The 15,533-nt window shown below is 39.6% G+C and overlaps 1 protein-coding gene across 3 annotated transcripts in view; it reads left to right on the plus strand.

Moving 5' to 3' along the window:
* The window catches only part of spo11 (SPO11 initiator of meiotic double stranded breaks), a 101,950-nt gene that overhangs the window by 39,601 nt on the left and 46,816 nt on the right, over nucleotides 1-15,533 (plus strand). For all 3 annotated transcript variants that reach the window (XM_053240554.1, XM_053240556.1, XM_053240555.1), the window contains exons 4-6: nucleotides 3,976-4,042; nucleotides 4,317-4,425; nucleotides 8,855-8,935. In XM_053240554.1, the coding sequence (XP_053096529.1) occupies nucleotides 3,976-4,042; nucleotides 4,317-4,425; nucleotides 8,855-8,935 (257 nt within the window). The remainder of the gene's footprint in view (nucleotides 1-3,975; nucleotides 4,043-4,316; nucleotides 4,426-8,854; nucleotides 8,936-15,533) is intronic.

The following is a 15,533-nucleotide window of genomic DNA, read 5'->3' on the forward strand; positions in this document are numbered from 1 at the left end:
CTCTAAATAGAAAGTCCTTTTTTCAGTCACAAATTAACAACAAGTAATTTACAGAACACAACTTTATCCAACTTCTGAATTTGTACAGTTCCTCAGCTACTGCACTTCAGTTCACAACTAGATGCCCTGTGGAACTTTCTGGGAAGCTTTCTCTTTAAAGTGACTAATAAGCTTGGAACTCCTGCTTTCAAAACAACAATGTCTTTCCCAAACCATTGAACTGTTGTGTTTATAGTTGACAACAATGGCCACCTAATAATATTTTATTCAATTAACTTCAATTTTTGGGTTTGGTACATTCCAGAAAGATCAGAAATGTTCACTGGACATCAGAATCTACCATGATGCCGGGACGCAGTGCTGCTGCTGGTCTAAATGGGGTCCTTTAAACTGCATTTCATTATAATGCACAACATTAAAACCACTAAAAGTTGAAGTAAGTAACATTGGTTATCTCCTTACAGTGGCACCTGTTAAGAGGTGGGATATATTAGGAAGCAAGAGAACAGTCAGTTCTCAAAGTTGACGTGTTTTAAGCAGGAACAATGGGCAGGCATAAGGATCTGAGCAACTTTGACAAGGGCCAAATTGTGATGGCTAGATGACTGGGTCAGAGCACTTCCAAAATGGTAGGCCTTTTGAGGTGTTGCCAGTATGCAGTGGTTAGTACCAACCAAAAATGGTCCAAGGAAGGACAACTGGTGAACTGGCATCAGGGTCATGGGCGCCCAAGGCTCATTGATGCGGGTGGGGAGTGAAGGTTAGCCTGTCTGGTCCGATCCCACAGAAGAGCTACTGTAGCACAAATTGCTGCAAAATTTAATGCTGGCTATGAAAGAAAGGTGCTAGAAAGGTGTCAGAAATGCATTGCAGCTTGCTGTGTACGGGGCTGCGTAGCCACAGAGCAGTCAGAGTGCCCATGCTGACCCCTGTCCACTGCCGGAAGTGCCTATAATGAGCATCAGAACTGGACCAGTGAGCAATGGAAGTGTGCATCTCTTACCTGGGGAAGAGATGGCACCAGGATGCACTACGGGAAGAAGGCAGGCCAGGGGAGGCAGTGTGATGCTGGGCAGCGTTCTTCTGGGAACCTTGAGTCCTTAACATTCATGTGGATGTTACTTTGACACATACCACTACCTAAACATTGTTGCAGATGAAGTACACCCCTTGACACATGACAGTGGCCTCTTTCAGCAGGATGATGCACCCTGCCACACTGCAACAATTGTACAGGAATGGTTCGAGGAACATGACAGTGTTCAAAGTGTTAACTTGGCCTCCAAATTCAACAAGTTTGATCCGTGGAGGCCCTACTTTACAATTTATAGGACTTAAAGGATCTGCTACTAACATCTTGTTGACAGTCCCCTCCGAAAGTATTGGAACAGCAAGGCCAATACTTTTGTTTTTGCTATACACTGAAGACATTGTTTGAGGTCAAAAGATGAATATGAGACAGATCAGAATTTCAGCTTTGCTTTCCTGATATTTACATCTAGATGTGTTAAACATCTTAGAATATGGCACCCTTTGTGCCAGACTACACAGTTTTTCATCATGATTCCCAGTGATTCATCAGACCAGGCCACCTTCTTTCATTGCTCCGTGGTCCGGTTCTGATGCTCACATTGTCATTGTAGGCACTTTCAGTGGTGGACAGGGGTCAGCATGGGCACTCTGACTGGTCTGCAGCTACGTAGCCCCATACGTAGCAAGCTGCAATGCACTGTGTGTTCTGACACCTTTCTATCATAGCCAGCATTAACTTTCAGCAATTTGTGTGACAGTAGCTCTTCCATGGGATCGGACCAGGCAGGCTAGCCAAATCTATATTATTAAGGGGCCAAGCACCAAACTCTATTGTTATTCTACCTCTTCTTCTTCTTCTTCTTCTTCTTCTTTTGGCCAGGGTGTCTATGGCAGCCCATAGAACCATCTAGTAAAAACTTGTGAAATTTCGCACACTGTTTGGGGAAGGTCTAAGGAACATTCTGTCCACATTTGGGACAAGTGCTGCCAACACTCTAGCACCAACATCGGGCCAAATTTTGGCCTAATTTGGAAGATGTTTAACTTTTGAAGTTATGTTTAACTTTTGAACGGCATCCAAAATTTAAAAGGCATCCCTGGATTCCCTGGGTCGAGACTATTTCAGCGCACCCTATGGCGTCAATTTCTGCCTAATTAGATTTTCCGCCATTTTGTCAAAAACTGGGTTTTTTTTTCGCTGTTCGTCTTAGATTTTATCCAACCATCACCAAATTTGGCACACGTCATCTTCAGAATAAAAGTCACAAAAGTTATCAAAAGACTTTTGAATATTCCAAACAGTTTGTCCAGAATCTGACAGCGAAGCCACAAACGGGAAATGAGGCTGTATCTCAGCAGCAACTTAGCAATCATCTTCAGACCTGTCTGAACAAAAGTTATCAAAGAATATTGATATTCAAACCGTTCTCCTGTAACACACTGGCAAGTGCAAATAACAGGATGTGAGGGTGTATCTCAGCAATGCATCTACGTTTCATCACGAAACTTGATAATTATCTTCAGGACCATGTCCTGAATATACCCAAGACATTTTGTGACTGTGCCACCTTGTGGTCAAGAACTGTGACAACTTTTATTTTTTTCCTTATATAATTTGAAGAGTTTGTACTAAATTCCCAGTTCTTTTTTCCTATAATTCCCTGGGGTATGCTGAAGTGAACACACACCAAGATCTGAAATTCAAGTGTACTTACTGTCGACTGTTTTGGATTTTGTCAAAAACTGTTTTTTTTGCTACTCCTCCTACAAATTATGTCCAATCAACACCAAATGTGCCATACATCATATTCAGACCAAAAGAATGTTGATATTCCAAACAGTTTTTCAGTTTGCCAACAAATCTAACAGCAAAGTCGCTAAACTTGGTAGGCATTTTCAGGACCATGCCCTGAGGCTATAAATTTTTGAAGATTTTGTGACAGTGCCACTTACTGGTCAAAAGTTACAATAACATGACAAAAATGCATCCATCTAACTGCCATTTTTGCTGGTCCTTCTCCATATAGAGTCTTGCTTATAATTTTTGTGCCTGTGTTGATGAGTGATGATAGGGGATAACTGGAGGGTAAGTGGGGTCTTTGTTGGGTTTTAGGTGAAGTAATATAGTTACAGTATTCATTTCTGTTTGTAGTGTCATACTCTATTAATTTTAGGAATCTATTAAATAGTGGTGCTAAAATAGTCCAGATATTTTTATAGAACTTGGCAGGGAAGCCATCAGGACCTGGTGCTTTATTGTTAGGCATATGGCTAAGGGCCTTGTGGATATTGTCATGTTCTATTGGTTTATCTAAAGCATTTTCTTGTCCTTTTATCTTGTTCAGTTATTTTGGAAGCTTTATATTGTTTAGAAAGTATGGTGTTTAAAGTATGTCGTTAGACACCCCTGGTCTAGGGCTATAGAGCACTATTTGAGTGACAGCACAACTTGCTAACAGCAGAATGAGAAAAGGCCTGTGCTTCAGACACACCCCCTTGAGTCACACCAGTGAAAGATTTGCTATGTTTAATTTTGTTTCATTCTAATGTTTTGTTACGGATGGATCTGAATGGATCATGCAAACACTGTCATTATTAAGTTTCAGTCATTGTACTTTTATGATGTTGAATGTTGTAACTGAAAATGGAAACCTGAAACTGAATTCAGGAAACACTCATTTGTATTGTATTGAGACACCTCCATATATAATCAAATTTTATAATTGCGTATTGTTACAAACCTACAATTTGCTAAAAAAAAACTATTTACTAAAAAATCTAAAAATCATTGGATGATGTTTTACTGTGGAGAAAGACAGTGATACCAAACCCACTGGCAAATTTGGAGGATACAGTATTTAAGTATTATACTGTATATACTGTATTTTCTGTACAAATAGAGCATGTTATATAATACTTAAATTGGTATTTCTCTGCTCTCAGCACTGATTTTGAAGGCCCTGTCAACAATTTACAAACTTGTCCAGAGTGATTCATATGTAACCAAAAGGTATGTATGATCTGATTTAATAATAATAATAATAATAATAACAATAATAATAACAATAATTATAATAAAATCTGGTTTCACTTTTCTTGGAAGCATTTCGACATGATTACAGAAAAATATGTTAATCTGCTGTTGCAAAAAAAAAAAAAATAATAAGGAATTAAAATATTTTTGTTTGGCTTAATTGCAATTATACTGTAACTATAATTATACACACAGTCCCATAATTTATATTCATAACATACAGTTTTGACTTATGTCTTGTGGAAAACAGGGATATCTATTATAATGACCCCCAGCTATTTGGATCACAGAAGACTTTGGATGCCATTGTTGATGATGTATCATGCCTGCTCAAAGTTCCTCGGAGGAGCCTACATGTGGTACATTTCCTAGCATGCATGCACACTCGGACGATGTGGGACTTTCCAAAACCCCTGATAATGTGGTTATCAAAAACCCTCAAGCATTGCTTGTGTTAACGCAGTGGTTCCCAACCTTTTTTCCTTACCCAGATTTCCTTGGACAGATGTAGGCTACTGTCAGTTACACTGCGTATTTTTACCAGGCTAATCATATCGTCAGCGTAAACACGTAACGCTAATGTCCACCTTGGGCTTGCATGCCTTTGACTAGCGATGGTATGTCAGGTGTAATTGCAGTAACAGCCAGTCTAAAATCACTGTGGACTTTGAGTCTGTTGCGGGATTTTGTTTTTTAAGTAGGTTTTGTCATAGTGTCTAAACTTTTTCCTCACATCTGATGAAGAATCACCGCATTTTCGTTTCTCTGACGTTTTTCCATTTGATTTTGATAGTGTGTTGACACGTTATCTGAACCGAGAACAGCCAATAACAGTCCTTATAGCTTGGAACGTGAACGCAATTGGCTAGTGTAAAAGAGAATCCTTAATAATATTTTATATAAGAGATAATTGTTTTTTGACTGCCTTATTGTAAGCACATGATTTTTTAAAAACATACAAAAATATTTTTATATAAAACTATTAGTGGAACATTTTATGCATCTTTATTTGACCTCAAATCATATCAGCTCCCGCGACCCTCCTGTGAACTCTGGCGCCCCCCAGGTTGGGAACCACTGTGTTAACGCATTCAAACTCACTTCATGCAGCTTATACTTGATAGCCCACCACTAAAGTTGTTTTCCATGGAAGATGTACATTGGTCACTGCTTTTCTTGTTCAGCCAAAACACTGATATTTTTGCTTAATACTATTCTGACAGAGCAGTTCACAATTTTTGCTTAATAAAATCAGTGTACAATCTATATTGTAGGTCTGGAGTTATACCACTTTCTGGATAATTCTGGAAAACACTTTGTTTTCAGTTGTAGCATATGCTGTGCAGCTTATGCTTGATAGTATCCTGTTTGCAGTAATCACTTGTGTGGAGTGGTACACACTACCGGATTATTAAAAATCTCACATAGACATAGCAAATCAATGCACAGCAAACCACATAATTGTACACCAAGACTTGCATGGTAAGAACACATTTGATAACATTGATAACAATAACACATAATAAATTAAAAATAAAATAACATAAAACATTTGGACATGTGTACAATAAGTATAAAATAAGATTTACAAAAATAGGACATGTTTTATGAATGTAACACAAATACACAGATATGGCAGTACTTTGCCATGTGAATATAAATGTAACAAAATATGACCACAAAACATACACCATTTTTGTGTGCATGTCTAGCATATTTAATTGTGAGCAATCTGACTATCATTTTAGGTTCAAATGACTATATTGCTGATCTCACCAGTGATTGGAGGATAATGGCATAAAAAAACACAGATGCACAATTGAGGAATATAGCCTAAAAGAGTTTTTCTAAGTGTGGACAAGATTATATTTTCTAGTTTATGCATGTATTTGTGAAAAGTCCTGATTAGGGTTGGGCAATGTGATGATAAAATATTGTGATTTTATTGTGATAGCTACAATACTCTTTTGAGTTCAAGCATATACAGTGGATATAAAAAGTCTACATACTGCTATTGCAGGTTTTTGTGATGTAAAAAATTAAACCAAGATAAGTCATGTCAGATCTTTTTCCACCTTTTGTGATATAGCAACAAGAAAACTCAAATGAAAATCAAAAAACATTGTAGTTTTTTTTTTTTTTTTTTAAATTACAGTAGCCTGGGTGCATAGGTATGCACAGTCTTTAACTAATATTTTGTTAAAGCACATTTTGCTTGCAATACAGCAACTTAGCACCTGATTTGATAATTACCTCTGAACATGTGTTAATTCTGAGAACAGTCACATGCCCCATTATAAAAGGATGTGCACACTTGTGCAACCAGGTTATTGTATGTATTGTAAGCAATTGCCTACTCAAATGTTTGCTTCACACTTCACACCAGAGCACACAGAGTACCCCCTTCTTAGATGTTTTCTTGATTTAAGCCTACTACATCTCCAGAGGGCTCAACATTGCAGTCTGCCGTCCCTGGTACACTCCCTCTGCATCTGACAACCCAGTGGTCATTTTGAGGCCCAACTAATGTCATTCCTTTTCACCTATGTCCAGTGGCTGCTTCGTTCAGCTGCATCTAAGAGTTATTATGACTTGCTGGTACCCCCGGCCTCAGACTCCCAGTGCCCTTAGTCGTCTAACCATAGGTATAGTCACAAATCCTCTACAGACAAACTCCACTGGGAATATCTGTAGTTTCCATCTTCTCTGCCTATCATTCTAGATAAATGTTGCATATCTGAGATATTTCCTCTCATTTGCATCTTCCCAGGGTACTGTGAGTTCACATATGATTGCAGCCTTTACACTCCTGGACCATGCCACCCTGTTTTTCCTGAGCCACTGCTCTTGCGTATCTCGTCAGGTCTTGTTGCTGCCCATCCTACACTACCATTGCTCATCTTTGTTGGTGTTGTGTCGCTGCCTTGTGCCAAGAGGACCTGTGCTAAGACCCCTTCTTTCAGAATGCACTTGACCAACAATGGGCCTCATTTATCAATATTTTAATAGACTTGTGTAAGCCAAACTAAACTAAAAATTTCCTCCAGATTTACAAAAAGTTTTGGAAATGCTGATTTTCTCCATATTCACATGCATATTTTGATAAATGGCAATCACGTAAATTACCAGCATGTGCACGGCACAGCTGATTTGCATTTAGTGATGCCCACAAATCTCCATAAAAGGCAAAGCTCACAGAATGGAAAGTGCAAAATAACTACCAAACAGCCGAAAAAGAAGGATTTCTCAGCGGCAGATGTGGAATTAATTTTGACTCATGTTTATATGGAAAAAAATTATTTAGCAGCATAACCAGCAGAGTCAGAGCACCTGAAAAGGCCAAATTTTAGAGAGAAACCAAGAGTCCTCAATGAGGCTTTCTTAGAAAGCAGGATGCTATGTTCAGAGCGGTTGTGGACATTGCAGCAATTCTAAGAGACATTTCAGGTTTAAAGAAAAAATGCCCAATCACTGCAAAGTTCAGGTTCAAAGAAAATAAAGCTGATTATGTAAATTAAACGGATGGCTGAATTTCTTTGCCAGAAACTTTAGCTTTACAGATGCATGATGAGGTGCTGACATGTAGTAACCACGTCCTCACTAGAGTTTTCATTAAGAGCTGGAGGAGGAATGGGCTCTGATGTATTTATGAACAAGCCAGATTATGGCAGGCAGCACACTAGGGAGTATACAGGTCATTGTAGGTTGAGACATACTATGTAAGGCACTTATCTTGGACATGCACAGGAATAAATTAATAAATCTTTTTTATTAATTTTAAACTAGCTTGATAAATTAGCATCAGAGTCAGCAAACCTGAGAGAAGCCTTTGCCTGTTTTACTGTCTCTGCTGGACACCACCTCCTCCAGGCTAAGATCAGATGGGTGCAGTTACCTGGATGACACTGTCCTGAGATTCAGAGTGTATCATCTTAAGTCTCACCTTAGGGCATTTGAATTCTTCAGCCAACCCCATACAAGAGGTTACAGAATGCAGTACAGGTAGATGTTGCCGAAAGTTCTTGGTAGGCCCATCCATTCTTTATGAAGGGTCTATAATAATCCAGGAACTGAAGGAACTGACCATCCTCTCCATCTCTTCTGATCTGAGTGATGGAGACTTTTTAAACAATCAGTGGCCACAACACCCAAGAGAGCAATCCAAACTGTAGCCACCAGGGCTTGAGGTTTCCTGGCAGCAAGACTTATCTGTGCCCATTCATTGTTAGAGTGGAGCTTTTCCAGCAGTCGGTTGGTACATGGGATGGTTGTCAGATTTTAATTTTTTTCCTCCTTTTGTGTTTCTATCCATAAAAATTATCATTTTTTAATTATAAACAATAAGAAATGCATTATATTTTTTTATTTTTATTTTGACTTTTTTGTAGACAAACTGTATTGCTAGCAATTTGTGAGCAAACCTATATATTGTGATACATATCTTGTATCATAGAAATGCCATTGAGAATCATGAAATGATATATTTTTGTCATATTGCCCATCCCTAGTACTGATGCTGTTTTACATTCATACTTAAGGTCTTTAGTAGGGATTGTAAGTCTGTCGTTTGACCAGTTCTTTGAGTTGTTAGAATTGTTGTAATTCTAAAAATTTGTTTCAAATGCTCTTGACACAATATTAGAACCTTTATGTTCAAATCCAAATTTATGATATTCATGGATATTCAGTCAATGTCCCTTTTTCCTATAAAACCAAGAATTGTCATGGTCATGTTATTTCCCTGTAGCTAATAATTGTGGGAGGTTAATGTATGTGTTCCCTTTACAGTGTGCCACTACTAAAGGATTAATCTCTGGTGATCTGTGTTACTTGGAGGAGGATGGGACAAGGGTGGACTGTAGTTCCACTGTAAGTCAGCACCATCACCAAGCTCTACATTAATGTTAGTCTATTGTCCACACACTGAGGATGATGTGTGTAATGATCTTCTACTACTAGCATTCTGTCTTTTTGGAAATACCTAGTGTAGGACGTTGTCAACGAACACTAGTACTTCTGTTGTGATACAGTCTATTTGGAGATTATTAAAGGAATTTGGAAGTCCTTATAATCTGAGTAGACTAGTCTTTAAACAGAATAATCTCCAATTTTTTCAGTGTGCTTTCACAGATGTTTTAAGTAGATGAACAACAGTGGGTTTTTTCCACTATATATAAAGAGTTAAACAGTTAACTAGTTGTCAACAAGCCTTTATGTTGACAAATGCTCTTATTCTGCCCTCATTTATGAGTTTAGCTTCAACAGCTAGGCAGATAGACTCTAAAACACTCTTGTACTCAAATAGCTTTATTGCAGCTTGCCAATCTAATGAAGACTGCACCTGGAACATACACAGTAAACCTAAAATACAGAAATAAGTGTAGAAATAAGAAAATAAACATGAAACTTAAATCATTTCATTCACAATTAACAAGGTACACAGCTAGCTGGGTGTGTACATAAGCACACTGAGTGTAGTATGAACTCAATTCTGACATACAAAAAATCATACAGTTGTAATCATTAGACTGACTAAATACTCAGGTGAACTGTTAAAAGATGTTGCAAGGTGAAATACACCTACAGACAATGATTAAACACAGGATTGGCTGCAGATAGATTTTTTGTTCACAATTAACTCTCTAGCATCTAACTCACTGGCCTTTCAACTTACTCTCTTAACAAATTAGTGATCTCTAAAGAAGCAACTGCACATGCGTCACTTCACTTGCTAGCTTAAAATCTGTACCAGGAAAAGTGTTGGTGATTATGCCTATAGGCCAATTCCTATGGATATGGTGGTCGTTCAGTATTACACTGTCTCTTTACACCAGCATGCAGATCCCTTTCAATGAACCCAACTAGGGAAGGTGCAAGTGCCTCAGTCTTCTATATAAGGGCATTACGGATACAACAGACTTCATTATCGATTAGTTGAACTGTGTGATGAAGCACACTGTGTTCATAAAAACACAATTGATTGAAATGGTGGAGCACAGAGAAAACAGTACAACCTGCTCTACAGTAGGGAAGCTTTTTATAGTATGCTACCCTGCTGGACTCATGACTTTTAAAAAAAACTTGTGTTTTAATGTGAGTAATATTATCATATGTTTGTGGGAATGTGAGAAACAGTGGAACCGTGATGTCCCTGCTTGAGCCATCCATATTAACCGCCTTGTACTGAATTTTCTGACCTTCTCCAGTTTTCTGGCTGTAAAACCATATAAAACCATAAAAATCATTTTCAATTATATTTTGTTAACTGTTCACACAGTGTGCTTCATCATTATATATATATATATAATATAATATAATATAATATAATATAAAATCAGCCATAACATTAAAACCACCTGCCTAATATTGTTTAGGGAATACCGTTAGCTGGTACGTGTCAAAGTAACATCCACATAAATGCCGGGACCCAAGGTTTCCCAGCAGAACATTGCACAGAGCATCACACTGCCTCTGCCAGCTTGCTATCTTTCCATAGTGCATCCTGGTGCCATCTCTTCCCCAGCTAAGCGACGCACACGCACCCGGCAATCCATGTGATGTAAAAGAAAACGTGATTCATCAGTCCAGGCCATCTTCTTCCATTGCTCCATGGTCCAGTTCTGATGCACATGTGCCCATTGTAGGTGCTTTCAGGAGTCAGCATGGGCACTGGTCTGCGGCTATGCAGCCTCATACACAGCAAGCTGCGATGCACTGTGTGTTCTGACACCTTTATAGCATAGCCAGCATTAACTTTTTCGACATTTTGTGCTACAGTAGCTCTTTTGTGGGATCGGACCAGACAGGCTAGCCTTCACTTGAGCTTTGGGTGCCCATAACCCTGTTGCCGGTTCACTGGTTGTCCTTCCTTGGACTACTTTTGGTGGGTACTAACCACTGCCACTGGGAAGCACTGGGAACACCCCACAAGACCTGTTGTTTTGGAGATACTCTAACCCAGTCGTCTAGCCATTACAATTTGACCCTTGTCAAAGTTGCTCAGATCGTAACACTTGCCCATTTTTCCTGCTTCCAACCCATAACTTCAAGAGCAGACTGCTCACTTGCTGCCTAATATATCCCACCCCTTGACAGGTGCCATTGTGTGTGTGATATATATATATATACACACACACACGCTCACACACACCAGTCACTTTAACAGGAACACCTGTACACCTGCCGATTTACGCAGTTATCCAATCAGCCAATCATTTAGCGGCAGCTCAATGCATAAAAATAAGCACTCTTTACAACTGTGGTGAGCAAAAAAGCATCTCAGAATGACAACACATCAAATCTTGAGGTGGATGACAGATGATTTTTCTAATCTTCAGCTGTCCAGTTTGGGTGAGCCCGTTCCCATGATAGTCTCAGATCCTTGTTCTTGGAAAACAGCATTGGAAGCCAATGTGGTCTTCTGCTTTTGTAGCCTATCCACCTCAAGGTTCGATGTTTTGTGCATGCTGAAATGCTTTTCTGCTCCCCATGGTTGTAAACAGTCATTGATTTACTGTGTCTTTCCTGGCAGCTTGAACCAATCTGGCCATTTTCTTCTGACCTCTCTTATCAACAAGGTGTTTCCACCCACAGAACTGTCTCTCACTGATATAGTCAAACCAGCCCGTCTGGTACCAACATCCATGCCACAATCACAAGTCACAGAGATCACACTTTTTTTTGCCATTCTCATGTTTGATGTAAATATTACCTGAAACTCTTGACCTGTTTCTGCATGAGCTTTTGCATTGTGCTTCTGCCACATGATTGCCTGGCAAGTGTGCAGGTGTTCCTAATAAAGTGAACGGTGAGTGCGTATGTGTGTGTGTGTGTGTGGCGCACGCAGTTTGTGTGTATGTGTGTATATATATTTTTCCAACAATGACTGTATGATTTTGAGATCCATCTTTTCACACTGAGGACAACTGAGGGACTAATATGCAACTATTACAGAAGGTTCAAACGCACACTGATGCTCCAGAAGGAAAAAACATGCATTAAGAGCCGGGGGGTGAAAACTTTTGAACAGAATGGAGATGTGTACATTTTTCATATTTTGGCTAAATATCATATTTTTTTCATTTAGTACTGCCCTTCAGAGGCTACAGAAGATAATTACATGATCTTCAAATTCAAAAAGTTTTCACCCCCGGCTCTTAATGCATGGTTTTTCCTTCTGGAGCATCTGTGAGCATTTGAACCTTCTGTAATAGTTGCATATGAGTCCCTCAGTTGTCCTCAGTGTGAAAAGATGGCTCTCAAAATCATACAGTCATTGTTGGAAAGGGTTCAAATACACAAAAAATGCTGGAAAACCAAAGAATTTGTGGAACCTTGAAGGATTTTTCTGAAGAACAGCAGGCAGTTTAACTGTTCAGGACAAACAAGGGACTCTTGAACAACTATCAGTAAACAAAAAAACACAGCTGTGGATCATTCAGGTAACAACACAGTATTAAGAATCAAGGGTATGTAAACTTTTGAACGGGGTCATTTTTATAAATTCAACTATTATTTTCTCTTGCGGACTATATGTAAACATCTTTTATGTGAAATATCTTATTCAGGTCAGCACTAAATAAACAATAACATGCATTTTGTATGATCCCTCTTATTTTGGTAAAATAATAAACATTTTGCAGATTCTGAAAGGGGTATGTAAACTTTTGACCTCAACTGTATATACAGTGAGAGTAAAAAGTATTTGATCCCTTGCTGATTTTGTTGGTTTGCCCACTAATAAAGACATGATCATTCTATACTTTTAATGGTAGATGTATTCTAACATGGAGAGACAGAATATCAAAATGAAAATCCAGAAAGTAACTTTAAAGAATATATTTTAATTGATTTGTATTTCATTGAGGGAAATAAGTATTTGATCCCTCTAGCCAAAAGCACTTAATACTTGGTGGCACAGCCTTTGTTTGCAAGCACAGCGGACAGACGTTTGTTGTAGTTAACCACAAGGTTAGCACACATATCAGGGGGAATTTTGGCCCACTCTTCTTTGCAGATCCTCTCTAAATCATTAAGGTTGGTGGGCTGTCGCTTGGCAACTCGGACCTTCAGCTCCCTCCATAGATTTTCGATTGGATTGAGGTCCGGAGACTGGCTGGGCCACTCCATGACCTTAATGTGGTTCTTCTTGAGCCACTCCTTTGTTGCCTTTGCTGTATGCTTCGGGTCGTTGTCATGTTGGAAGACCCAACCACGGCCCATTTTCAACTTCCTGGCAGAGGGGAGGAGGTTGTCCCTCAGGACTGCACGGTACATGGCTCCATCCATCTTCCCACTGATGCGGTGAAGTAGCCCTGTGCCCTTGGCAAAGAAACACCCCCAAAACATAATGCTTCCACCTCCATGCTTGACGGTGGGCACAGTGTTCCTGGGGTCATAGGCAGCATTTTTCTTCCTCCACACATGACGAGTAGAGTTTAGGCCAAATAGTTCAATTTTGGTCTCGTCTGACCACAGAACCTTCTCCCAATCACTTTGTACATCTTTGAGGTGATCATTGGCATACCTTAGGCGGGCCTCCACATGTGCCTTCTTAAGCAGGGGTACCTTTCGGGCACTGCAGGATTTTAATCCATTGCGGCGCAAAGTGTTGCCAATTGTTTTCCTGGTGACTGTGGTCCCAGCTGCCTTGAGGTCATTCACTAACTCCCACTGTGTGGTTGCAGGCCGATTTCTCACAGTTCTCATGATCATTGCCACCCCACAAGGTGAAATCTTCTGTGGAGCACCAGACCGAGGTCTATTGATGGTCATGTTATACTTCTTAAATTTTCTCACAATTGCACCAATGGTTGTTACTTTAATACCCAGCATCTTGCTAATGTTTTTGTAGCCCATTCCAGATTTGTGCAGGTCAACAATCCTGTCTCTGAGGTCCTGAGAGAGTTCTTTGGTCTTACCCATGTTGGAGAGTTTGGAATCTGTCTGATTGTCTGATTCTGTGAACAGGTGTCTTTCATACAGGTGGGGTCAATTCAGGTAACAAGTTGATTGGGAGTGTCTAACTGGTCTGTGAAAGCCAGAACTCCTAATGCATACTAGGGGATCAAATACTTATTTCCCTCAGTGAAATACAAATCAATTAATATATATTCTTTAAAGTTACTTTCTGGATTTGTCTCTCCATGTTAGAATACATTTACCATTAAAAGTATAGAATGATCATGTCTTTATTAGTGGGCAAACCAACAAAATCAGCAAGGGATCAAATACTTTTTACTCGCACCGTATATATATATGATCTTCTGTCTTTGTTATACCTGTACATGTTTTAAGCATTTATGTTGAAGCCTCATCAGGTTATTATCCATGTCATATAAGGCTGCCATAGCCAGTGACTTCTTACTTTGGTTGTCCAAGCTTACATATGTCCTTGCAAGGTGGTGTAGATGACTCAAGATGCCACTGCAGCTGCCTCGTTAACACTGTGCATTTTTTGTCTTTTAATCTTAATTTACTTACTTCTTTTGCACCACATCTTTACAATTCATCACCTATGACCACAGCACACACTTAAATATAGGACCTAAGCTCACTTTCCAGCTACTGGACACATCAGTGATCCCTCTTGGCTGAACGGGATCTGCCAAGATGCACAGAAACACAGAAGGGAATGCTCAGGGGTGCGAAGCAGGCTAAAAGCAGGAGCACACTGACCACCGCTTGCCAATGTACAGTCCACAGAAAACAAGCTGGATGACACATTGGCTTCCAATGTGATGTGAGAAACTGAAATATGCATTGTTTCACTGAAATGTGGCTCACCCCCCTAGAACCAGACCAGTCCCTTCAACCTGTGGAGGCATTCTCCATTTTCTGTATGGACAGAACGGAAGACTCCAGAAATTCCAATTGTGGGGGAGTCTGTTTTATTACCAACAACAACTGGTATGATGCTAGGAACATTGCTGTTCTCTTCCATTTCTGCTCAACAAACCTGGAACACCTGATGATCAGATGCTGTCCCTTCAACCTGTCTCGAGAATTCTCTTTTGTCATCATCACAGCCGTTTACATCCAATCTCAAGCAGACATGGACATTGCCTTATATGTATTTCATAATACACTGAACAGCCATCAGAACAAATATTCAGGCGATGCCCTCATCGTAGCCAGAAACTTTAAAAGGGCCAGCTTGAACCAGGACATGCCAAACTTATACCAACATATCATCAGCCCCACCAGGGTGAAAAGACTCTGGACAACTGTTATACCCAATTCAGAAAGCCCCATTAAAGCAAGAGGTCAGAAGCTGGATGGCCCAATCAGAAGCTACACTCCAGAACATGCTGAGTGACATCAATTGGGACATGTTTCAGTCTAGTTCCAGAAACATTAGAGAGTTTACAGAAGTGGTGTCATGTTTCATTGCTACACTGACAGGTGATATCTTTCCCAAGAGAATGATCAGAGTCTTTCCCAACCAGCAACCAAGTTCAGTCTCGGA

The sequence above is a fragment of the Pangasianodon hypophthalmus genome, chromosome 16 (genome assembly GCF_027358585.1).
Source record: "Pangasianodon hypophthalmus isolate fPanHyp1 chromosome 16, fPanHyp1.pri, whole genome shotgun sequence".
In the NCBI taxonomy this organism is placed as follows: Eukaryota; Metazoa; Chordata; class Actinopteri; order Siluriformes; family Pangasiidae; genus Pangasianodon; species Pangasianodon hypophthalmus.